Source organism: Bemisia tabaci, chromosome 5 (assembly GCF_918797505.1).
Source record: "Bemisia tabaci chromosome 5, PGI_BMITA_v3".
NCBI classification, from domain to species: Eukaryota; Metazoa; Arthropoda; class Insecta; order Hemiptera; family Aleyrodidae; genus Bemisia; species Bemisia tabaci.
The window spans coordinates 35,583,522-35,610,869 of record NC_092797.1 but is presented as its reverse complement, the minus strand read 5'-3'; the positions used below and the strand labels follow the sequence as shown (position 1 = coordinate 35,610,869).

The following is a 27,348-nucleotide window of genomic DNA, read 5'->3' as shown; positions in this document are numbered from 1 at the left end:
GGGGAGGAGGAAAGGAGATGAGGGCTGGAGATAGGGGATCGGGACGGCAAAGTGCAACGGAGGAGCGGGGAATGAGGAATGAAAAACCATGGATGCATATTTGTCTGGGAATTCGGAGAGGCGATATTAACTGCTATATGCGGCTTGTTAGCTAGTCCGACTCCATTCCAGAATTCTGCACTTCTCCCCAGAAATAGGCATGTGGATCCCGAGTGCAAGGCCCCCGAATTTAAGACTCCAGATTTCCAACCGCAGCCGCTCCAGGCTCCTTCCTTCCCTCCGCGGGCACTTGGAGCGCAGCTGAGAAACGGCACCAATTCGAGGGAAGGAAAAATGAGGGGCTTGGAGGACAAGGCGCATAAATCGACGGCGTAAGTCCGCAATCACATATCTCGTTTGCGGTGTCTGAAAATCTCCGCCTCTATGTTGTTTTTTGAAGGAGAACAAATTGACATCATTTCTTGTAGTTTTTACAGAATTTTCTTCCCACAAAAAACTGCCGTTGAGTAGTTTTCCGTACATAAAATAAAGTATGACAGGAAGTCTGCGACGTCGCAAACCGAGTTATGTGCTTGGCGACTTTACACCGTCGAAATGCAGTTTTTAAAAAATTGAAATGATTCCAAGTAAAACTAGTCTTAATGCATATTCTGTAACAAATTCGCTCGCAAATTCCAATTTTTAAGCATCAAAAAGTCGGTTTGAACTTTCTTTCCGTCATAAGGCTCCATGGAATCTCGAAACTTCAAACGCCTATTTCTCGAAATACCTAAAACTGCACACATCCGCCTTGTCCTACAAGCCCCTCAAATTGAATTACGTATGAAGGTAGCATCTTTTTCAGCTTTAAAAATTCTGATACATTCTGATCACATTAAAACCTCGATTATCCAACCTTCGAATATTCGACGATTATTCCCGAATTCATTACCACTTTCAAGAATTTGGTTTTGCCATCTTCATATTTGCCAAACTTTTAAAATCACGGCGGTGGGATACACATTTTCCACCTAGAAGCATCAAGTGAGCCATTAGTACTGCATCAGTACAATGAGCTCGGTGACCCCCTAAATTTTTATTTGACGCGACACTTCGTTTTACCGTTCTACTAAGCCGATTTTCATGATTTTTGGGACTCCTGGCAGGCGATCGTCTCTAAATTAGCCCACTCTTTTCATGGGTAGGAAATATATAAAAAAACAAAGCTGGTTCTTACATCAACATTTAAGGGGCACGTTAAACGTACTACTTAAGGTATTTTAGATACATTTTGACGAAATATTTTCGGAGATTACGGGGAGGGATTGAGAGCAATAACAATATTATAACTTTCCTTGAAAGTTCTTTATCTAAAAGCAATGATATTTTATGTCCAAAACAAACCAGTACAAATTTTGTGTGCAAGAAAAAATCATTTTAAATTGAAAATCCTTGCAGCTAAGGAAGGGGAAATTATAAAGACATTAATGAAGTTACAGAGGTTACGGAACATACGTGCAAGTGAAAATGAGTAGCCTAAATAGGTAGGAGCAGAAAGTGAGGGAGGGTGAAAGGAATGGGGGGCGTTAAACTCCAATGACTAAATGACTCTTCTCTCGTCAGTTCATTAGTCATAACGCCTTCCATAAAAACAAGCAGGGCGGCTGGCTGGCGGCCGGCGGGGTGAGGGGGGGGGGGGGGTCCGTAAAAATTCTGAGCCCCTAGAGGAGTGTTGGAGTCGGTGCGATGTTTCTGTGTCAAGATTCAGCGGAAAAAACTGGGATGTTAATCTTTTTGATTTCACGTTGGCGATAATCTCTCCGAAGACAAATGGTCGTGGATATTAGACACGTTCGCGGGGACACGAGCGCTTTTACAGGGTGTTCCACTGCGGGTTGGATAAAATCGAGAGCCGTTTTAAAAATAACTCTAAAAACAGGAAGAATGAGGGTATCGAGATTAAAAAAGTAACAACACCGCGATAAATCTTACTCCAACATTTATATTTGAGCGACTTCGGACAGGTTTAGTACATACCTCCGACGGAATGGAGCTCACTTAGGCTCTTATGAACGGAAAAATCCGAGTCGGGGAAACTTATAGTTTGGCAAGGGCGCTTTCTGGCGCAGCGTCCGCAATGCCAGGGCATAACTTTGGTCTACATTAGTATTACAATGAATTAATGTTCATGTGCATTAATTTCGCCATTCTTAAATCACTTGCACTTTCGTTACCTCCCAATAAGACGCTCGCTGGGACTTAGCCTTTCCACTCCATAACTTTGACTAGATTACACTCAATTCAATGCTCCTGCTTCAACAGTGCAACTAGGGGATCAAAAGCGTTGTAATATGGGCTCAAAGTGAATAGTCTATTGAGGTGGCAAAGAGGGGGTTTCACCAAACAGAGAAAACCAAGTTAGAAGATCAAACACATGGGTGTTGGAAAAACGCGACAAAAGACACTGAGATGTTTTCCTCCTTCTTTCCATTCTCCTTCTCCTTTCAAAGTATAATAAGTTGATCTTCAGTTACATACTGTTTTCTGCGGGTTTATTTCAAATTGTTCGAAAATATTTGATTGACATATTTTAAGACAATACAAGTACCACTCAAAACGATACGTAGAAAGCAAGGTGTGCAGGGCACTTGGAAAAAAAAAATCAAATTTAACGTCATAAGAAAGCTGAAGCTGGTGTTTGAAGAAGTATCCAGATAAGTTTAACTCGTTTAAAAATTGTGACAGGTACATATGTTCATTTCACGGCAAGGATATGGAGTTATCGATTCAGCATATCTGAGAATATTGAGGTATTTTTCCTGCAAGAAATCTTGAACCAAAAATGTTTCTTTACGTCAGGCTTTCTTAAGTCTTTTTTGGGGTGATCCTGACTGCCGACACTAAGAAAAATTGCCCGCAGACGAAGTAATTTGAAAGAGCGTGTTACAAACTACATACCCAGTGTGCGCGTAACGGAGAGGATTTCAAACTTTTCGTTGTGCCCAACGTGGTTTTCGTAAGCATTAACCTGCGCAAATTCTGTTCACTTGGCTGTATCTCTTGCACACAACAGAGCCATTGATCTCGACTTTAAGGTTGTGTTACAGCACATTGGAGAGCGATTGAATGATTGATAATCTCTGGATTTTTGGAATTTGTTTAACCCACCTACCCTCCCGTCATCCAATTGCGCTTAAGTCTTTCAGGTATTCGTTCACAAGATTTTGTCAAGAAACACGAAAAAATAACTCCAAGAGTACATTCGGAGTGAGAATTGCATATCAGTTAGTCTTTTGACTCCCAATGTTCACTTGAAACGTGCTCTTGAGGTTATTCAAACATTTTTCTTGGTCAAATCTTGTGGATCTACATCTAAAGGACAAGATTTCTCGGTTCCCGATTACTCATAGTGCGAAACCGAAAGTTGAGCTTTTAGCCGACTTTACAAATATATGCAATGATTGCGACTCAGGTCATGCTTTAGTAAAAAAAAAAAAACAACGTGCAAGAGGATGTTAATATATTTTCAATTTTACCCTCGCACAGTGATCACGCAAACTTTAGTATGTTACGAAAATATATTAACATCCTCTTGCACATTGTTTTTTTTATTAAAGCATGGTCAGAGTCGCAATCATTACATATATTTTTTCAAGTTGGCTAAAAGCTCGACTTTTGTTTTCGCATCTAAAGGACTATATCAATGTGTGACGTAGTGATGATTGACTCTCAAATCGACCTCCATATAACTTGAGATACACTTTAAAATGTCTTTGAAACAGTGTTCGAAACTCACCTTTGAGTTTTAGGAGCCATGTGGCGCATCAAGCCCGATTTTTAGGCGCCATTGAAGATTTTTTAGGGGCCAAATTGACTTTTTGCATATATATTACGGCGCATTTAGTGAAAAGCTAGACGCAAGATGTTTTCGTATAACAGAACTTGTAAGTAGCTGTAACTTGGGGAAGACAAAAGCACTAAGAATGAAATCGTTAAGAGTAGAAAAAGCTTTCACTTGTAGTGCTGAAAATTTTGAGTTTTTTTATTCAAATAGATTTGTTTTTCTTTCTTTATGTGACTTCCTATGAAAATCCAGATCTTAAGGGGGCAATTTTTAGGGGCCACGTTGGCGCAGAGCCTTCATTTTCTAGGCGCCATGGCCGGAGATCTCTAAGGATCACGAGAATTTCAAAAAGATCCCTCGAACCCCTCAGTATTGAAACGTGGGGTCTACATGGAGATCATCACCGGACCTCCAGAGGGTACCATCATGCGAGAGACGTCGATGTCGATCTCAGACGAGCACCAAAAGAATTTTAGTGTTGTTATTCTCGCAAACCTTTATAGAGAGCTTAGATGGACAGGTCTCCGTCCCGGAAGGGGGAGGTTAGGAGAGGAGAGGGGGCTTTTATAACTGAGAGACTAAATGAGTGATGAAGTTCTCCGACAGGAGGAAGGGGACAGGGTTTGACCTACTTGTCGTAAATAGAACGCGAGACAAAGCGTACAGAGTAAGGTGAGGTGACTGTTTGGTTACTTCAAAGTATTATTGTTCTAGACCATACTTACGCTCCCATCATAAAAGGACGTCTTTTTTATAATTATCATCAGTAGCATTAGCTATGCGCCGTATTTCTCCCTTGAGTCGTTCTCTATCTCTCTCCCTTTCTCTCTCGTCCAGCGGACTATATCTGTTCTTCTCTAACTTCGCGGTAAGTTTTCCTTTCTTCCGTTTCGCTTCGAGGTTTCTTCTCTTGATTTTTCTTCCACCTCTTTTTACGCGTCGCTGCTCTTGTTGGCAACGGAACGACTATTTACGGCTGTAGGTGGTTAATTTGAAAATGGACGTATTTTTTCCAAATCCATCATATGCGATCGACTCTATGGAAAAGTTAATGATCGTAATCGGTAACGTAGAAAGAGAAATAAGGGATTCCAAAAGAAAAATTGAAGGACTTAGAGGACAGGGCGCATTAGTGCAGTTTTTGAAAAAATTGAGATATTAATGGTTTCAAGTAAAACTAGTCTTAATGGATATTATGTGAAAAATTCGCTCCCTAATTCCGATTTTTAAGCATCAAAAAGTCAGTTTGAACTTGCTTCCCGCGATAAGGATGCACGTAATTTCGAAACTTCAAACACGTATTGCTCGGAAAAACAAAAACTGCGCTTATACGCCTTGTTCTCAAGGCCCCTCAATTAAACTCGACTAAGAGAAGTGCCTCCTCAGACTCCCAACCTCATGATCATCACTGGCTCTTCCATAGACAGAGGCAGACCTTATGAATTGAGCTGTGCTTTTTAAAGAGAAAAATGAAGTTTGGCAGAAAAATTTTGGAGCAAATAACACTAGACTTGGGTAAATACTAGTCGTGCGTAAAATTCCCGCACTTTGAAAAAATGAAATTTTCCAATAAAAATAATTTTGCCAGCTGTTTTTTTCAGTTTTTCAAAAAAAAAAATTCTGAAAATTTGGGGGTCAAGCTAGTCTTACGAAATTTAAAAGGGACGGAATAACATTTTCCAATAAAAATGATTTTTCCAGCTATTTTTAGGTTTTCTCGAGTATTCTCTGAAAATTTAGGGGTCAGGCTCAGGGGTCTTACAGAATTCAAAAGGGGTGGAGGGAAACGTTTACCTTATGGGTGCCTTACAAGGAAAGAGGGGGTCAAAAAGTCAGTCAAAATGCCATACACAATACTTGAACGACCCCTGAGTGCTACGTTCGACTGATCGAAAGGTTGTTCGTGTGAGGAATTCCAGCAAGAAAACATACTGCACCCGACTGAATCTAGAATATAGCTCCTCGCACTGCGAATACAGCAAACCGTGACCTAGAAAAGCAGAGAAAACTAGGGCCGTGATCGGGGGGAGAAATGGTAAACAAAGTCAGGGGTTCATTAAGTCATAAACCCGTTGGAGGCGCATTTCTCTGGACGTACAAAACAAATCGCGTCGTAAATAGTCCCTGGAGTCCGGAAGCGTAATCAAAACAAGCCATCACTCACCGTGTACAACAAACGGTCTCATTTACGATGCCTCAACTTACGACGTTAGATTACTATCGGAACGCAAGAGCGGCGGCTTAAAAATGCATGACACTGAGCCTAAAAAATTCTGTTACAATGAGGTAATCGTTAACATTCACAGGCCTAACTGCGTATTGCCAATTTACCTCCGAGCATCCGATGGGAACTGGGATCATCTTCAGTGGCGAGGCGTGAATGGTCGATTATCGACATTTCTCTATTTGAAGCTATGATAAAGAATCGATTATTAAGGTACTAGTTTCGAAAGCCTTGTTTACACATCCTTTTCCATAGGTTTCAATGACAGATCAATCAATATCGCAAAACACGCCATGCCACTGGCCCTCTTTACAAACTTTCTCTCCATCCCACCAAAAATCACCCTTGACACGGTTTCTGACAGCATTTGAAAAACAAAATAGAAAACTTCAGATAAGTCACGTAGCTTTGAGAAATTTCGGAAAAATTTCAAAGAATTTTACGGACGTACGGAATTTTTTTTTTTTTTTTTTTTAACACCGAGAGATGCCTCGAATATTGATTAGTCACTCCTCTGTACGATTCAAGCATTCTTCTTCACTACATTCAACATTTCAGGAGATTCCGCGTTGAAAGAAAATAAAAGAAAAAAATATTTTACACATGCTCACATGTCCAAAAGAACCGGGATATACCAAATTCAAGGACTTTCGCGTAGCCGGGAAAAACTTTCTCGGGCTGGATCATAGGATAACATTACATAGATTTTAGGTGGACATCAGCCCTAGATCTAACTTTCGTTGAAACTCAACTTGAAAGCTCAGTGGCATTAGGGTGTCTCCTGAGGTCCACAAAAATAAAATAAGTACTTTTGAAGTACTTTTTAGGTACTTAAGGAAAAATTTAAGTACCTCGCTTTGGAGAAAAATTAAGTACTTTTTAAGTACCTTTTCGCCACGTATCGCAATTCTTCGATTTTGACACTGCCGCGCGCTTTACTTCGGCTATTCCCGTGGCCTTTTTGGCTGTTTCCGTCAAATCGAGGGAAATGCCTTGTTCCGCTCCTCTACAACAACCGCGTTCTTACAGGCTGACATTGTACTAATACGCCTGAAGGCCAACGCAAAGAGGGTTGCATAACTATAAGGCGATCGAACTGAACGCGCAGCCCAAAATGTGAAAAATTACGGACCCTCCGCGAGATTTACGTACTTTTAAGGTACTTACGGACCGACCTTAGAAAATGCGTACTTTTTCCGGACTTTCCGGACTTTACGGACTGGTAGACACCCTGCACTGGCATGGATCATTTGTTGGCAATTCTCAGCTTGAAATCAGATTTCGTGAATCTCATCTCAAGGTTGCGGAAAAAGCCACCTCCATGTTTCACATACCCTAATACTCAATTTCAAAGAGAGGACTGCAAAACGATACGTTAAATGCGCCTCGTATGCTTTTACCTTACGTTTTACTTTCGATTTCAGAGATTACAACGAGCATAATTTGCAGCATCAAAAAATTCAATCACAATTAAGATGAAAAGACCGACTGATTACTGCAATGTCGGCCGAATCTCTCTTCATTACGCGTCTTTTCTATCAAGTTCCATTTTGTTCCATTCCACTCTTCACAGGAAAGAGTCGCGTCATTAAACTGCTCCTGATTGGTAGATAACACGGGCATTTATTTCAAGTTGGCAACACTATTTTCCCTCCATTTAAATCCCCGATAAAAATCGATCCGGCAGCCGCCAGCTCTACCTAGAATCGATTGTTCCGTATACATTTTTATGGATAGAAAACAAAGTTGACAACTTTCCAGACGCGCCACTGATCGTAAAGCACGGCGTTTTCGACCAATTAGAAACGCTAAAGTCGCAGGGCTAGACATACAACAGGGCAAGACGTCAAAAAAAAGGAGGAGGGAAGAAAAATGTAAATGAGCTTGAAAAAGTCTTGCACTTGGTGCGATATTTTACGACCATACTTTTACGAGATCTTGCACTATTTTTTATGGGTTTCTATAATAACTGGACGGTGATTAGCCATGATAGGAAGACGACCAGAGAGACCTAATTTTTAATTAGAGCACTTTCCCTCGTTGTTTATGAAGTAAACAAGGGAAACACTGTTATTATTTAATGCACTTCATTTTCGGTGGAGTGTTCAAACACTTTAATGCACAGTTTACTCTTTCGGTCGGCTAAACAAGTCATACCGAGAGAGGAAAATGGGAGCGAATGGACCAAGTTTTAAGTGCAAATTAACATTCCTTGAAGTTCAACAAACCCTCGGTAAGTTGGAAAAAATATTGAGCTAACCTAACCAAAAAAAGAGCCTAACAATCCTAACATAATAGACAAAAATATTGAGCCTAACCTAACCAAAAAAGAGCCTAACAATCCTACCAAAAAAGAGCCTAACAATCCTAACATAATAAGAAGTACATCCCAATTTAAAGAAAGCACATAATTTAAAGGTCTGCACAAATTTTGCGGCTTCATTTTCAAATTAATGTGTCCTGAAACAAGCGCTGCAAATGTTTTTTCAAAACATCTCAGAAACACATTGAAAAAGATTGAAGAGATTCATGATTAAATATTCTACCCTGAATTTGATTTTTGTTCACGAACAAATCATCTTGCGATTATTTTTGTGCAGTATAAACTCGTAATAATTTTATTCTTTAAAAACAATGAAATCTTAGGTTTTCTTTCGTGTGGAATGAGCTTAGATAAATTCACAGAACGCAACTGAAATCATTATTTTCCGGTTTCTGATCTTGGTTCCATATATAAATGAAGATAATTCACCTGATTGCAAACAGGCTACACGGTTTATACTTTCGATACCCAATGGACTAGAATGGACTACTGGTCGGTGTAAGAATGACAGCGCCAGAATATTCGATTTTAGTATATATTTTCCGAAGGAAATACACTATTTTTTAAACTACACTCACGATTCTATAAACTGTGGTTTTGAGATTAAATTTATTATACGAGAAATTGAAATTGATACGCATTCAATTCAAACATTAGACCTGAAGCCAGTTTTGTCACAAATTCACGTGGGTTCGATAGACTGCTAGACGAGGTAAGGAATAAAAGGCTGAGGTATTAAGTCTTCATGAAAATTTCTTGTCCAGACACGATAGATTCATCAACAATGTCAGGAATCACCTCATAAGCGAAAAATTAGCATGTTTTGTGTTCAATATTTTAAAAATAACATTTACCAAAAAACTGACGTCTACTTGGGGCACTAAACTAATTTTTGTTCGCTTTACGAGAAAATGATTTCTTCCAGTTGGAGAAAATTACCTTGTGATGCGCCTTGTAAGAAAGAAGGGGGGTTTGTTACGTTAGGTTGAACCAGTCATTTACCAAGCGCAAATATGTTTTAAAAAGTCGATTTGATCTATGTTGACTTAGGTTTTCGCAGGAAAGGTCTGCGTTGGCTGATTTTGATTGAGAGCGCGCTCATTTCTCTTTAATAAATTAATTTAGTATATTTTCGGCTCTTTCAAAACGTTTTGCGTGAATCTTGGATCAGGAAAATCATGTCCATTGGTCCATTTTTGTTAAGTTGGGTTGAAACCTTGGATTCAGAGTGCTCAGAGTGCTTGTTGGCCGCCTATGGTGTAGTGGTTGTAGCGCTGGCTCTATAATCAGGAGGTCCCGAATTCGATTCCCGGCTAGGCGACCCGAGTTTGCTGGTCTCAAACAACAGTTGCCTCAAGCTGGTACATGGTGGGGACGGAAGGGGAGGGGCCCTAACTGGAAGCGCAGAATTACCACTTGTGTGGTACTTGAAATAACTCTACAAAGGTCCTAGAGAGTCAATGATGAGATGTTCAGCAATTTTTGTGCAGATAGAGGGCGTTCGTTGAATTAGACGACAACATTGTGATATGGACAAGACAGACTAGAATTTTAGATGACATTTTCTTGAAATCACGTGTTTTTGGACTAGAAAATTGGCACAACTAAAACTCTGATTTCGTTCGAAATTTTTTGTGTGTTTCTTGCCAAAAGGTCTGCAGAATACCCACCTAGGCTCTGATATCAATAACTATACATTCTTAGTTTTTGTGGACTAAGGTTCCTTTTTCTGTAGACCGTACATGGACGCCGGCACAGAATTTCATTCCAAAATGATTAACAGTGCACTCTAATCACATGAGGTATACTGCCCTGCTGGGAAAAACGCCGTATGAACCTTCGTCAGTTGCCAAATTTCCTTTCGTTAAATGCGAATTTTCAGAAAAACTTAAGAGTATTTTCCGCGCAATTTTTCAGAAAATGTTTTTCGCAATGGAGAATTTGCACGCAAATTGTTATTGCTTCGTCTGAAAGTGCCTACAGAGCTGATTTTACATTATTTTTTTAAAAAAAAATTTTGGCTATGGGAAATAGTATAAAAATAGATTTAAAAGTGAAAAAATGCGCCGCCTAGTGACGTCATCTGGCGGCATTTCCCAATTAAACGCATGTATTTTAGCAGATTGGATAATTTCGTCATATTTCCTCCAATAATTGTTCAATTGATGAACCAAAGGGTATCCTCGTGTTTAGCTCACTCGGTAGCGTCCATTCAAACACGGAATTTATCAAATTTCAGACACCTGCAAATGCCCCACACTGGGAAAAAAACACATTGGATCTAGAGTCCAGACTCTTAAAAACATCGACAAGAAAAATTACTCTTGATTTAATTAGAATCTAGCTTAAATCAAGAACCAAAGCCTCTTAATTTACGCGGATTTTGTTTTGATTCAAGCAAAAATCCGATTGAATCAAGAGTATTTTTTCTTGTCAATGTTTTCAAGAGTCTGGACTCTAGATCCAATGTGTTTTTTTTTCCAGTGTTCGTCTAAACTATCTGAAAATTTTGAGATAAAATATTCAAAACTCTCCTCAAAAATAAACATTCCACCGGAGAAAATGTTTCCACTCTCGAAAGTTCATGCGGCGTGTTTCCTCAGCACGGCCATGGAGCAGTTCCACTAATTTCCGACGAATTTCTCGATATTTGATGGTTGATGCGGGCTTACCTTCACACTGTTTGCAGCGAAGGCGCTTTGCGCGAAGGAACTCAGAGGTGCCGACCGGCATGCTGGGGTACTAGGCTCTCCCATAACCAGCTGTCTCCTGCTCCCGGCACTTTCCTCATTCCCTGGGAAAAGACGGAGCCCACACCACTCTGCCCATTTACACCATTACCCAACTCGTAATCCTTCCACTCACACGCGGCACGTTAGCACGTTAATATCACAACCCTCCACTCCGTGGCACCTTCCGACGCTCCGACTCCAGTATCCGTAAATGCCATTTCGAAAACTCAGTTTCAGTCACTGAGAGCTCCGCCACACAATCACCCGAAAAACACGACGAATGACATTCAAATCCTTGTTCACTGGACCCGTTGAAAAGCGATGAGTAGGAACTATGTAAAAATATCGAGGGGTTTATGCACTTTCTTATCACTGAGGTGGACGTGGACACACGACGCGAAGAGCGGAGACGCTGTATCGGGAAAAACTGTTGATCGGCGCGGTGCGGTCGTGTAGCGGGACCGGAAACACGCGATAAAATTAGGCGCTGGCTGGTTGGAAGTTCAGCGGAACGATGAAGTCATATCCACACAGCTGAAACGTTGGATGGAAACCGGGAACCGGGGAGCTCACCAGACGCGCGATAAACAAACGCAACTTTCGGCGAGAAGCGAGTGTCCGGCGGATTTTGGTGCGTGCGAAAAACTGCGATGGGCCGGGCATGGAGCACAAACGACCGACTTATGAATAGGGGAAGAATAAAAAGAAGAAAATAATGAGCCAACCTTCGCGCAAAGGGGCGTCTAAATCGTAGACTAAAAAATTACGCTCGGCACTGCTCGGCAAACTCCGGCCAACCTCGAGACGCATTCCTTGGCTGCTTGCCTACAAGAGGGAGGCGTCTGAATCATCAACTTTATGTCCTTATTTTTCTATTATAAATGTTTGTGCGCGCGCGCGTACACACACACTAACACACACCTACGTTTATGTGTACACGCACATACGACACAAACACAGCGTCTTCACTCGGGTGTGAGCTTTGGTTCTTGTTCTTGACCGTTAATTAAAAGTATGTGATTAGAGCTCGTATTCACGGAGGATCGTAAAACGCCCCATTCGGAGGGAAAATGAAAGGACAAACAAGATTCTTTTTTCGCAAGTTTCGATGCGTTATGTCATACGAATATTTTTGGCCCTAAATGCCGCAACTATTTAAACTTTCGACGACGGTTTAACATTGTAGCAAATTATCGCTGTTGCCAAAACTACACATTTTCTTTCAAACGTGAAAGACGTTCCATAAGTTATGAGATCCTTGTCTGATGAAGGATCCCCCGAAAGAAAGTAATTGGGATATCAGCGAGGACAAATTTGAATATAGGTATACTGCAGGAGACCTCATGGGCTGAAAATATGTTTTAACTTCTATCATGGGACTAGTGGATGGGTTTTAATAACGCTTACATTTTTCTATGTGACGCTGTGAGACTTGTTTTACTCAGCTATCAGAATGATCAATACCTCGATTATGCCAAGATTATTAAAACGAGTATTGTGTCTCTGCAAGAAACACATTCAAATTTAAGATTAAAAAAATAATTTTGCTCTCTAATTTTCAAAAAAGATTCGCGTAAAACCTACAGCATAAAACAAGGAATTACTGGCTAGTGAAAGATACATATAATTTAGGGGTAGTTAACATTTTTGAAAGGTAGTGTGTTCGGCTTTAAAGTATTGATAGCAATGAGGCACCAAGAGCTGAATTTGGCTCAATAAAAATCAATCTCTCGTGAGACAAATAACGATAGTAATGCCGCACGTTTAAAATGTCAGAGCAGACATTTATTAAAATTCCAGAGTAAAGGGTCAAATGGTTCTCTTACATACAAGCGAGATCGTTATTCCTGCGAAAAATAGTTTTCCGTAACCCGCCATACACTTTAGTGCACCGCTATAGTGGCCACAGAATAATAGCTCTCGCACCGACTCTACATTCACGACTTATCAGTTATCAGCGATTGGGAATCCCACGTTTATTTTCTTGCTCTTTTCCTCTTTCCCCTACTTTCATCGTTGTCTCCACGGTCAGGCCAGTCGGTGATAGCTGTATGCCTTCGAGGCTTCCCTCCGATTCCATATCTTTTCCCCATTCTTCGGTGGCGAGGCGTGATTAATCGATTATCGATATTTCTCCATTTGAAGCCATGGTAAAGAATCGATTATTGAGGTGTAAACACCCTGTCTATCGATCTTTTTCCATACATTTATATGGGAGGTCAATCGATAATCATAAAGCACGTCGCGCCACTGACTGTAACGGTGTTGAGGGGTGTAGTGAGCCACAACGTGGACATATTGGATGAGAAATGGATCCCTTGAAAATAAAAGTTGGGTTCATGCTTAAGCGCCCGCAGTAGGTTATCTACAGCCAAGGCCAAGCTATCAAATATTAATAGCATATGACTAGATTTTTTTTTAGCTGTAACTCAAAATTTTCGCTCCTATTTTATTTTTTAAATAAATATTACAATGAAGGATGGGTGCCATTAAAGTCTGATTTGAAGTAACTTTAGCTGCTGAATCCGAAAATGGCCTTGATTTTAAATATTATGCACCGTTTTCCCAAAAAAATTGAATCAAAATTGAATTTCCCCACAAAAAACTCCATTTTTTTTTAGAAACCCCATTTTGTGGGAAGATAATGGGTCAACGCAAAAAAACCAAGGTCAATTTTGAACTCAGCAATACAAATTACATAGAAGCTTGTCAACTATCTAGTCTACCATAAAGTCCACCGTGTTCAGATTTTTTTCATTTTTGGAGACCGGTGTTTTTCTATGATCAGTGACTTTTAAGTGTCTACTATTCCTAAAATATGTAACTTACTGAGCTAATATGGGCGCTTCTTAATGCTTTAGTGTCTAAACTACAAGAATACTATATGGTAGAACGGTCAAATCTGTCCACCACCCCCCCCCTCCCCCAAGGGTGAGACTTACTTGTTTAAATCAAATCAAATGTTGCACGGTCTTAAAATGGTTCCATGTGCTAAAAAAACGCCGAAAGGATTTGGGAAAAAAAATTTAACGCGGCCCGCACAGCACCTACAGATCGTTATTTTTCCGATATTTTTGGCATTTTAACCGTCTTTTTTTTTTATAGTTTAGTTAGTGACAAAGATTTGACGCTAAATGTTAACGCCAAACATGGAGATGGATTAATGGAGGTGTTGCATGTGTGAGAAATTTGCGATTTGACTACTGATTCTTATGTAAAAGTCCGCGAGAAACACGATGGTCCCACTGATTTTCTCTGAAATCAACTCCCAAGCTCCAAAAACGGTCTCAAAGTTGAGGCTGTAATGATCCTGAGAGTTCACGTCTACGTAAAGACAAACTCTCCATGCAAAGATAGGGAGCAAATATATTAGCAGGGTAACTGAAAGCACGGCAACCCTAAGGGTTGCCGTGCTTTCGTTGCTGCTCGTGCTTTTAGAGTCCCCAAGTAAAGTGGCAGCCCTTGTCAATGTATTTGCTCCCTATCTTTGCAAGGAGAGTTTGTCTTTACGTAGAGGTGGACTCTCAGGATAGCATGGGATATTTATTCTGGATAATACTGTGGTTTCTTTTTTTATTCAAACTTTTGGTGAAATTCTCAAGCAGATCATTATCATTTAAGTGTTTTTTTATGAGTATGTTTGAAAACAAGCAATGAAAGAGAAATTGTATTATTCTTCTTAAATTACCGAAAACTTGGGAGAAAAATTGGAATGGTGAAATTAGACCTCTTAAGTAGAAACAGTAATAGCTCATGCCTCTATGCTCATAATTTCAATGTGACTAGCTTCATACCCTAGTATTCTATGCTGAACTTTCATTGAAAAACCTGAAAAATTTGGATAGGGTCTTCTACTACATGAATTCGTTGCTTATTTTGATCAAAACTAGCACTGAGCTTACTGCCAAAGCCTGAAATTCACTCCTGCTTGACTGACAAAACTTGTGTAACAATTACCACGATTTGAGTTTCCTACGAGCATTCCTTTCTTGCAGAGGGGTTCAGTCAAGTTTGGCAAAGCAGCACAAGTTTACGCTATTTTCAGGTTCAAAGTTTATTAATCGCACTGAGTAAAAATTGTAAAATTGAACGTATTGAAGTGACCGACAGACTTCTAAAATTTAAGAAAACGTAAAAAATTAAAGCCTTTAGAAGCATCCAAGCACCATTATTTCCATGAGAACCGCGTCAGGGCTGCGGTTTACACGAGCTTAAGACGTGGGTCTAAAAATCCATCCTAAAAAATAATCAGACAAGAACCTGAAAAAGTAAGAAATAACGAGTATCAACACAGCCGACGACAAGGAAGATGTGTTCGGGCCTCTTTTTTAACTTTTCTCCCGAATCTGAGCGACACCTCATTGGCAGCATACAGCAGAGCATTGAGCACTCACGCTTCGCGTCATCGCGCCTTCAATTTTTCAGATGCAGCACGGACGTCCATCAAGTACGAATAGTTGTATCTCTGCGCCGTTGTGAACGCGCACCTTTTCCCTCCCTCCACGTCCATATTGTGTTTGTTTCCGTTTGTCTCATTCGTAATCAGAGACAAGAGACCGTCCACTAGTATCTTGGCCATTGTGGAAGCTTTTACTTTTGGGACTTCAGCACTCAACTGTTGACTTACCTACATGGTTGATGTTCAACAACGTGTTGGCTGTTATGTTTTGTAAACAAGCCGAAAATGGCCGACGTTTCGGAAACTTGTTTGGCTCATGACGTCCTCCGAAGCTCATCATCGACCATGTAGGTAAGTCAACAGCCGAAACTAGGGTGATGACTGTTGCTCCCTAGTAATTGTCCATAAGGAATTGTTGAAACCCCGAAAGTAAAAGCTTCCCCCTGTCGCTAGGAGGCCAGTGGAGGGTCTCTTGTCTCTGTTCGTAATAGTGCTTCAGGCACTACGTGAATATAACACAGCCGAAGGTAGGAGAGATGTGTTCGGGCCACTTTTTAAACTTCCCTTCCGAATCTGAGCGACACCTCATTGGCAGCATATGGCACAGCATTGAGAACTCACGCTTCGCGTCATCGCGCCCTCGATTTTTCAGACGCAGCACGGACGTCCATCAAGCACGAATAGTTGTATCTCTGCGCCGTCGTAAACGCGCACCCTTTCCCTCCCTCCACTTCCATATTGTGTTTGTTTCCGTTTGTTTCATTCGTAATGGTGCTGCAAGCACTATGTGAATAACACAGCCGAAGGTAGGAGAGATGTGTTCGGGCCTCTTTTTTAACTTTTCTCCCGAATCTGAGCGACACCCCATTGGCAGCATATAGCACAGCATTGAGAACTCACGCTTCGCGTCATCACGCCTTCAATTTTCCAGACGCAGCACGGACGTCCTTCAAGCACGAATAGTTGTATCTCTGCGCCGTCGTTAACGTGCATCCTTTCCCTCCCTCTATTTTCATGTTGTGTTTGTTTCCGTTTGTCTTATTTGTAATGTTGCTTAAACTAGAGCGGGGCACTGCGAGTTCACGACTCACGCCATTGCGTCTTACATTTTTCATGTGCAATCCATCTTGCGAGAATAGTTGTATTGTTTTTAATTGCCAAATCTTCATTATTTTTTTAAACTGTCAGTTAATCGTGTCAGATATTTGAGTCAAATAAGCTATAGGGTACCAACCCCTATGAAGTTCCTTCCTTTTGGGTGCTTCAAATGCTCATCAAGGTCATCTTAACTCTTTCGGCAAGAGATATGCCACCCTCCTCTCAACATTCTCAGTATTACTTGGTTTTACAACATCTCGATTTTATTGTTGAATATTTGGCGTTTGGCCCACCGTTGACCCTGAAAAAAATAATTTTTTCTAGCTTTCTCATTATTTCCTCCTGGTTCCTAACAATTGGCGAGATGCTTTCTACCAAAGTTAACTAATATTGAGGATTTAGATTTCTTCAATACGTCTTCAAGGACAGGCGTGTCAAATATAGCGTAGAAGATTGTATTTATTTTTATTAAATTGTTTTACGATTAGGTCAAACGAAATATAGAAATCTCATATGGAGCCAGATTACAGCTTTGAAAGGCTTTGGGCTTCAACTTTTTTATTTTGTTGGTATTGATGTATTTTTGTTATACTTTGTTTCTACATTTCTGTTGACCTATGATTTTTTTTCAATGCTGTTTCATTTCTACTCCTCTACTGATGATATAAATTATTTTAATTTCAAAGGTATAAAACTTACATCTTTATTTAGGAGTTTTCTTCCTCCTGATTGATTTATTCTTTGAATTGATCACATTATTGGAAGGAACTCATTGCTTGAGACAGAAAATACATTTAATTTAAATTTAATAAAAATCTTCAATAGCATTATTTAGTACTATTCACGAAAGCTTTCGTAAGAGCAAAATATTTCATCCACAAACGACTGAAGCATTATTTACAGTTTCTTTATCTTATCAAGTTATGCCCTTATATCAAATATTTCTTTTTTTTTGGGGGGGGGGACGAGTATTAAATAAAAGGAAAGAAAATACTATGAAGATTAAACACGATTGAAACATAATATTTTTTTAATTTCGTATCATAATCAAGACAATACCTGATAAAAGGAAGTGATCTATAACAAACGACTTGTGTTACACAAGTTTTGAATATTTTGACTTTTTAAAAAGAAAGTAATATTATAAAGAAACAAAAAATCGAAGTAATTTTCAATTAGCTCAAACACAAAGGCTGGTTGCCCCCCCTCCCCTGCTTGCATGGCGCCTTACACTGGCGCCTAGATATCAGCAGGGCCAGGGCGCCAAGAGCGATGGATCTTCTGTCCTCTTCGAAATGAAATTAAACTAACCGACTGTTGACCCAGTGAAACAAGTCTTGTCTTCCGTATCAGTAAAAGTGGGCGACGGATTCGATCAGATATGACGTGTGATCGTATATTCCGGATAATCGCAATTTGATGCATGCTGCAGTGAGGGGAAACGAAGATGTGAGAGATACGGTCGGAGAAGGTGCGATATCAATGAGGGGAAAGGCTTTCTTCACTAACATGACTTCGAGCCCGGGTAATCTCCTGTGGTCAACTGAGTCATGTACGGCGGGTTACGGAAAACTATTTTTCGCAGGAATAACGATCCCGCTTGTACAAGCCTTTCTCTTACATAGCCAAATAAGTCGAATTTTTTCTCGTTCAATCGCACTAAAATCCTATTGAATAAATCAGAAATGTCTAAAACCCACTCCGAAATCCACTCTGTCCGCCAACCCGACGCGACGACACAGCGCAGCGGTCTCCGGCAAGCAGCCGAATGATTAGCCTTCATTTGAAAGGATAGGCAACATCGTTTCCTACGAGCTAGAATAGTGGTAGCACGCATCTGCGCAAGGCGCGGCATCGTCTCCTTGGATCGATCCTTGATCAGTTGATCACTATTGGACGGCGGTATAGCGCAGTCGCTTGCAAACGTGAGGTAAACAAATGAGAACTTGTTTGATGCGAAATCTATTAGCGTTTAGCTTCTTCGAGCTACTAAAAGGACAACGCATTGGTCTGCAACTCGAAATAACGAGTCAAGTCAAGTCTCTTCAGAGGGGATACAGGAATTTCTGCGACAAAAGTGACGCAAGAAAGTGTGTGAAAGTGACGTAAGCTCCATGGCTTCCTCTGATTTCGAAATATAAGTTATTAAATAAGTTTCACTGACTTAACACGGATTTTGAGCATAAATTATGTGGTGGTTCAATGTTCTCGAGACATTCTTACCCATAAAATTGTTTTTACGTAAAATTTTAAGTACAGATCTTTCAGAGATTGAAAAAATGCAATGATTTAGCTGGAGGAAAAATGTTCTGGGTTCTCCATTGAAATTTCCAGTCTTTTCCCTGACTTTCCAGAGTTAGTAATGTTCTCGAGACATGCTATCCCATAAAATTTTTTTTAAAGTAAAACTTTAAATACAGATCCTTCAGAAATTGAAAAAATGCAATGATATAGCTGGAGGAAAAATTTTCTGGCTTCTGCATTAACATTTCTGGACTTTTCCCTGACATTACAGGGTTAGGCACAATGCTTTAACTATTTCAGGTTTTCTCTGACTTTTTAAAGACTTCTCACTTTACAAGTTGGAATATTGGTTTATCTATTTCAACTTAAACCTTTCTTCATAAGATGCCTGATAAAGAGGTTGTCTGCTCCCGCATGAAGACAGAAATATCACGCTCTTATCCCAGAAAAACCGGTTTACTCCCTCTGAAAGGGGTCAACTAATTTCTGGGGGACCCGGCCTCCCCTGATTTCGCCAATGATCTTTTTGCGTGGTTTTAGAGTGGCAGCGAAGCACACTAACACAGCAAATCGTCGAGTTAGCCAGGAGCAATGACCTCTCTCACTCAAATACGTGACGTAGCGTGTCTGGGGCTTTGGCCTTCTCTCTCCCGCCGATGTTTCAGCCGGAAGGATTATTAAATTTTATAAGTTAATAAAAAGTGTCTGCAGGAGGAAGAAGAGGAAAAGTGGTGGAAGAAAAAAAGAAATAAAAGAGAGGGAGCATAAATACGAAAGAAAAAGAGGAGAGGAAAGAGAAAAAGAAGAAAAGACTGCAAAAAACGATGAAGTAGAAGAGCGAGAGGTTATTAGTACCAGTAGGGAAATACATATACTTTTATATCAGAGCAGTGCCTTGACGACTTTGACTATTCGCACCGCATGTTAAAAAAAAAAAAAACAGGGGAGTTTTCTAAGAGAGAGAGGGTTAAAAGAAAGTAACGAACAGGATTGAAAAAAATTGGATACATAAAAAAAGAGAAGAAATTCAGGTTTAGCAGAAAAATAGGAGGTTACAAAAGTATGAGAGAGAAACTTTGTTAAGCTACAGTTATAAAATTGGCAATCATGAGGCGGCAGTGATTATCGAAAAGGAGCCAAGAGGCATCACATGCTACCAAATTTCTTTAGAGAATTTGTGCTTTACTTTACTTGAGAACATTTGCACAGATTGTCTTGAAAATTTCGGGAATCTTTTCCCTAACATAAAGTAGTTACCTAACTCCGTCTGAAATCTTCGAGAGACTTGACATAACTGTTCTCTTGTAAAAAAATGAATAGTCCGCAGAAATTAGGCAACACTGTCGTGACAGTGAAGAGAGCCGTAAGCAAAAATGAAGATGAGAAAAATGGAGTAGCGTCTGAGCTGATTGAATTGAAAGCAGCCTCCGTTCTCTGTTAAATTGTTACCAATCATCCGCAGGACTCTAAGATAAAATTTGGATAAAATCATCGAAGAATTTTATTTCAACTACAATAAAAGATTATTTTTCATATTCATGTTAGGCCTCTCCACTTGAGAATCTTATGTAATACTTGAATGGTCCCCTACGACACACTGGAAAAAAAACACATTGGATCTAGAGTCCAGACTCTTGAAAAGGTTGACAAGAAAAAGGACTCTTGATTCAATCAGATTTAAGCTTAAATCAAGAACCAAGCCTCTGAATTTGAGCGGATCTCCTTTTGATTTAAGCTTAAATCTAATTGAATCAAGAGTGCTTTTTCTTGTCAATTTTTTCAAGAGTCTGGACTCTAGATCCAATGTGTTTTTTTTTCCAGTGTGGAAAATCTGGCGGGCCTGTTTGAATTTTGGCCGAGAGCTTGCGGACTACGACGTCGGGATGGACACGTAGGAAAAGCGGAGGGCGGCAAAACGGCTGGCGCGGCGGAGTGGACTATTTTCGACGATCCTCTCATTTCCTCATAAAGGAATACGCGAGTCAGCGATCACGTCATCCGTGACGTGAGCCTTAAAAACCGCCCAAGTTTAGAAAGCGCATAGCGACGTGATTGATAATGAGCAATTTGCGTTCTGCATCGGAAATCCCCATCTTCGCGCCGAGCGCCTCCGGCCAAGCCTCGTTTCCTTTTGGCGCCCCCCTCGAGCCCCCACTACGTCCCCCCTTCCCGCCCCCTTGAGCCCCTCTGCTTTCCGTCCCTGTTGGTCGGAGTAATTACATTCATTAATTAATTCAATATTTATAATTTTAATTGCTTAATGACGCCACGCGTTTCGGTCGCCCGATACCATGCACCTTCGGACCACATGGAAAAAAAGAGGTAGGGGTTAAGTCCCAACTGAGCGAATTTTATTTGAAGTTCCGAACCTCTTTGGGAAGTTTTGTCCCGATTTGCCTCATCAATCACCGACACCAGTGAACACCGTTGTTACCAGATTCGACCAATCAGATCCGTTGGTTTTCGATAGGTCGAACCTTTTTTAGAACCACCTCGCGAGATGGTACGCGCCAACGTTGCGACTCGCCAGTCACCGAATCGGATGTTCCGAACTCAAATAGAATGGCAGCTCGGAGGTTCGGGCACAAAAGTAGTGCCGAACCTTTAAATAAAATTCGCTTACTATTGGACGATATGAACACTTCCAGTTAACTGTGGTAGTACCTAAATTAATTTTGGTAGTGCCCTGATAAATTAGGTTACTGACCCGAATATTGCGGTGCTACCAAAATTAATTGGAAATGTACATATCATCCAACAAATTGGAGTAGTACTACAAGTTTGGGAAATAACTACAGCAAATAACCGTTATCGACTTTAAGGGATCTCCGGGATTCAACAGGAATAAAAAAGCAACGTATAAGTCATACATTGTCATGGAAGTTACACGATTTTTCAAACCGACCCGGCGCGGCGTTTGTAGATTTATCACCCTTTCATTTAATGACGTCGAACTCGTCTTCCTGATTTTGAGATGAAGAGGATGAGTGCGGAGTTCTGTATTCTGTGGGCGATCTAATATGATCCCACAATCCCGAACGTGTCAAAAATCTAAAAATGCAAATTCGCAGACGCGGCGTATAAATTTGAGAACCAGGAACAAGGAAAAGCAATCCGTGGAGTCAAAGACCCGAGAGGGATGCTCGGTGTATGTTAACGAATAACGAATGCGTACACACTATAGGAGGACGAAGGGGGCGCTGGAGGTGGGGTGGGGGAGGGGGGGGGTTCACCGAGAAAAACGAAATTAGAAGAGAACACGCTCGGAGTGGGAACAGAACAGAAACAGAACAAAACGCGAAAAATAGGCGGCTCCGACTTAAAAAATGATGACACTAATAGTAAAAATAACATTTAGTTTGGAAAGCAGAGCGACGCTGATGGAAGGAATTTTATAAATACAATTTTAGGAGCAGACAACATTTTTGTCTTACTCCTCTCTTTTTTCTATTTTCTTGTTTTCTCTATTTACTTAATTATTTTTGCGGCCGACGGCGCTGCATCGAGGATGGCCACTATCAACACAAGCGTCTGTTCATCAACATGTGTTATAACCTATTTTCTCGCGGCTTCCTCCTCCCTCCCCTTGTTTATCACCCAAGTATTTCCCTTTTGTCACTCGCTCTTGATTTATAATACTGGAATTTTCCATTTTCAAACTGGCACACAAATATTTTTCAGTAATAGCTGTGTAACCTCGTAAACCTCAAGAAAGAGGTTAATGGTCTAATAAATGAATGAACATCTCCCCCGTTGGATTTCCAATTTTTTTCTCTTTTTTTCATCCCTTCTTCCTTCAGTGTTTCGGCCCAGAGAAAAAACGGAGGAAATTCAAATTTGCAAAGAGCAAAAAAACTTCCAAAAAAGTTACGCTTTTCCCGGACACCCGAAAGTTTTATTAAAATTCGGTTAAATGATAAAATGAAACGTCATGAGAACAGCCTCCGTTCTACGTATAACTTTTAGTTTGAGTTCAAAGTTAATTTCAGTGAAACAGCTAAGCAAATGTTACCCTTTTAGCACTTAAAAGGGGCACTCTTCGGTGCTAAACAAGGTAAACTTTGAAATGCTATAACGCCAAAGCCAGCTCTGAATTTGAGCTCAAACATCTTCCCGAGTTTGGTCTGATCATTGGATTTCATTTTTGCCACGTTGATAAAAATTGCAGACGAGGGACAAAAAATGCCCTGTTTCTGGCAAACTGGTTTCTTACATTTCTCAGTCGATGAGTGAATTATCAAAGAAATTAATAAATCAAATGAATTATCAAACGTCACTTTCATCGCAGTCAGTCAAAGGGAACATCACGAGTTAGTGAGAGATACGAAACTTTTATTCGTTCGTAAAGTTAGAGTTTTTCCAGAAACTTAAAGTCTATATGGCACGTCAAAATGACGATGCTCTCATTCCCTAGCACATCCGAGAAAAAGATGGGGAGGGAATATTACAGACTTTGTGTTCATAATGAGACTATGATGAAAGCAATCGAACTCGGAAGGTACGAAATTAGTGTTTTAGCAGAGGCGATTCTTGAAAGTTGTCAACACTGTTACATTTAAATGTATGTAAAACAATCGATTCTTGGTGAGGCAGCTTGCTTCACTTAAAATCGATATTTTCAATGAATTTAAATGGAGAAAAAGCAGTGTTGCCGACTTGTAAAATTGCCACTGGTTTCGAGCGTGAGCGCGGTAGAAAGGACGGAGGACTGATAATCCCCATTGATTTTACTTTAGTTGCGATGTTCAAGAGCTCATGCTAAAATACATCTTTCGCGCCTATTTTCCATCCGCTATTATAAATTAATTTCTTACAACCTAATTCCTACATCAAATATTAATAAAGATATCGCCAATTAAAAAACTTAGCGCATGGCATCATCCACCACTATGGTTTATACTACGATGGCTCCTTCCGCTTTGTTTTCATCAATCGGTGTCACACACAATAGGACTTATTTATGCTAAAAAGAACTATGTACAACTGGAAAGATGGGGTGTGCTCATGGTGAGCTGGATAAGAAACAATGTAAAAGTGGATATAGCTCCTTTTGAGAAAATGGAAAAGTGGGATTTGACATTAAATCAAAAGGAACTGAGCGCTAATTCGTGAGCCGTGGGCATGTGACAAGAGTGTTATGGACAGGGCTCATGAGGTAAAGTCGAGCAAGAACGAGAATGGAGACAGCTTCGTAGCCGCTGACGTCACTGGCGTTTTAAAATCCCCTTTCATTCTTATGGCCCTCAACTAACGGTCACACCCCATCTTTCCACTTGCACATAGTTCCATGTGGCATAAATACGTCCAATTGCACTGGTCGCTCAACAAACACCATAGAGAAAAAAAAGGAGGTGTTTGCATTTCGGGCATCTTGGAATTTTTTTGATGACGTAGGTCGGAACGGCGATTTTTATCATCGATTTTCTTGGAAATGGTGTAGTTTATGGAAAAAATGCATTCTACATAAAGTGTTTGAAATGATATCATGAGTCGATTTAAACAAAAAAATCGGACGTTATGTTCTGTTTTTCATACTTCGAATTCCGGATTTTGCTGACCAGGTTGTACCGACCTATGTCACAGGGTACACAATCCTCGAGATGCAAACACCTCCTTTTTTTCTCTATGAACGAACACCAACTAAAACACGGGTGAATTAAAAAAGGAAAGGATGAAACCACGGTCTGCACTACCGAGGTGGACGATATCATACGCCCTGTTTTTCGATGAGCAATATCTCCGATATTATTGGTTGTAGAGACTTGGCGCTAGAACAGATTTGTTTTCTTCTTTTTTATTTTGGCTAATAAATGAGCTTCAACACCAAAGAAATACGATTCTGTGACTGGCACAACTGACCCAGTCACGTTCCCACGTTAAGAATCTTGGTGTGTTGGTTCATGAAACCCAGCATGTTGCACCTTGCAAAGATGCAAGGGATCGTAATGCACCCAACATCCTACTGAAGATTCAGTTTGTGACGGAGAATATTGATCAATTTCTTCAGCTCGAGACGTGCAAAACCACGAGGCAACATGACTGTCGAGTGCACAAAATGCGTCTCTCATAACTCTTGCTCGATGAGAGTTGTTGAAAGCGTTATTTATTGGTTTGTTTATCTAAAGCTCCCATGTTAATGTATTTTTAATCCACTCTGGAGCCCGTTCGGACATAGTCTTGTGCCGACTCCGTCCTGAAACGGTCTATCCGTTAGCATCCTAAAAATCTACGGTTCGATTGCGTCCCCCAAAAATTGCATCCAAAATTTACATAGCGACTTGGCAACGCTACGGAACTGAATCGCACCGAACAGTAAAACGGTTCTGAAAATTTCAGGGAAAAGTGTTCATGACTTTCATGAAAAATAAATAGTTTTACAGTAGAAATATGGCAACGTTCGATAAAAATCTTTCATAGGATTGCGTCCCCCAAATATTGCATCCAAAATTTACATAGCGACTTGGCAACGCTACGGAACTAAATCGCGCCGAACAGTGAAGGTTCTGAAAATTGCAGGGAAAAAGTTCATGACTTTCATGAAAAATGAATATTTTCACAGCAGAAAAATGGCAACGTTCATTCATTCAATAGTGTTCATACGGCGTTTTCCCTTTGCGCGGCAGTAAACCAGGCCACAGCATACCGGTGCGAAACGCGCGTACTGGCTCCTACAAACCTAAGGGGATACTTTACGCATTGCGCAATGATTGAAGTATCCACTTGGGTTTGCAGGCGTTGCGCGCTGGCCGGCCGTCCGCAGCGCCGCATCGCAATGAAGCAAGCGAGGACAAGAAAATCGAAAGTGCCTTCGACTTTCCGTGAATGCATTACGAACAACCGTTAAACACGAATAATTGCATCCAGCCGTTTTGTTAAATTTGCGACGTATTAATTGAAATAGCCAAAATTCTACTAAAGGGTTTTTTTAATCTACTTGTCCGTTTAAGGGATTTGTTCAATTCATCGACGAGGAAAATTTTTTAGAGGCTACTATAATAATTACTAATCCTTCGTGAGCGAGAAGAAAAATCGCAGTAATTTTCAAACACCTGAAATAACGTCACACTTCACAAGTAATTAAGTTATCCCTGATATGTCATCTGGCAATGCCGCGCCGTTAAGTTCGATGAAGACCCAATTTAAAGAAAAATCCACCTTATCAGAGAATAAAATTTTGTGCACACGGGGGTTAAGGATCGTGAGATTTCAAGATAGAATAACGTGTTCAACAAATCCTGACCAAAATTCGAATGGACGGGGATAAATAGTTCAAATTTTCTACATTTACACCCCCTTCCCCCCGAACGAATCCTTTTTCCGCCTGAGGAGAAGGGAATTCCTGCTAACCCCGGTGTTCGAGAGTAACAACACTTAAATTTCTTAAGATGCGAGGTACTTTCAATCCCAAAACGATGACTGACTTTCAACATTGTACATGCATCGTGTTTCGTCAGCAAAAAGTGGGGCAAACACAGGTAAATGAGCGTTTTTGACGAAAAAAGGAATACCTTACCTTGATCGAATGAGACGGCCACACGGCTACATGTTCCTGAAAAATAGAAACAAAAATTACTATTTGAAAAATGTTTCTTTTTATTTTTAGGTATTGACAAGCTATTCTATGCTTTATTGGCACATTATGAAACGTTTTAATACCTTGGTAAAGGTTGCTCGCAATGATGGCGGAACATACGACTCGAGAGAAATCATCATGGGTAGTTTGATCCAAGTTTATCCAAGATACTAGTTGCGTAATGCGTACCGAAGACCGGTGTTGATCCTCGAAAACCGGCAAAACTGGAATTGGCCCACTAAAACGCATGTAAAACACTCTATATCTCAAGTTCAGCGAACATTGTAAAACAATGTCTAAAAGGTAGTAGCACGGAATGTAACAGTAATAGGAGTGTAGCCGAGTGCTAGAAATAATGTAAAATTTTCTTTAAAAAAACTTACATTTTATTAACATTTTTTATTCATAAAATATAAGTTTTTTTAAAGAAAATTTTACATTATTTCTAGCATTCGGCTACACTCCTAATACTAACTCTATATCTATCGAAACAGGCTGCCTCGCTTGGAATCGATTATTGATAATAGATTTAAATGGAGAGGTAAGAGTGTTGCCACTTTGCAAGAATCGCATCCGTCCCAGAACCCATTTTCATGGACCAGCGCGCTTAGTAGCGCACAGTAGATAGAGTCGAAGGATAAGGCCGGACAAAATTTGGGAAATTTAAAAGCTTAAAACTCCGTTTATAAACAATTTTGAGGGTTTTGAAGTGTTCTATCGGTTTTCTCGTGAAATTTTCTTCTGGAGGCACTCTGTAAAATTTGACATGTTACGGAATTGACATTAAAATTTGGACTTTTAGTAAAAACTGTAATGGTCGACCTCTCTGATTGATTCGACCCACTGTGCGGCGCGGCGGAGCGCACTTACTGGCGACTTCGGACGTCAGGTTGGCCCCCTTAGGCCCAAACTTCGAATAGGAATAGAGCGGC

At 40.3% G+C, this 27,348-nt stretch overlaps 1 protein-coding gene across 2 annotated transcripts in view; it reads right to left on the bottom strand.

The window, feature by feature from the left end:
• The window catches only part of LOC109040804 (Myocardin-related transcription factor), a 158,972-nt gene that overhangs the window by 122,617 nt on the left and 9,007 nt on the right, over positions 1-27,348 (bottom strand). Inside the window, exon 2 of one of the 2 annotated variants that reach the window (XM_019056876.2) lies at positions 26,357-26,392. Coding sequence is in view for 1 of the 2 variants with exons in the window: in XM_019056875.2 (XP_018912420.2) it covers positions 11,043-11,103 (61 nt within the window). In the remaining variant the exon portion in view is untranslated. Of the gene's footprint in view, positions 1-11,042; positions 11,938-26,356; positions 26,393-27,348 lie in introns of those variants that run through there. The other variant, XM_019056875.2, reaches the window with a different exon arrangement.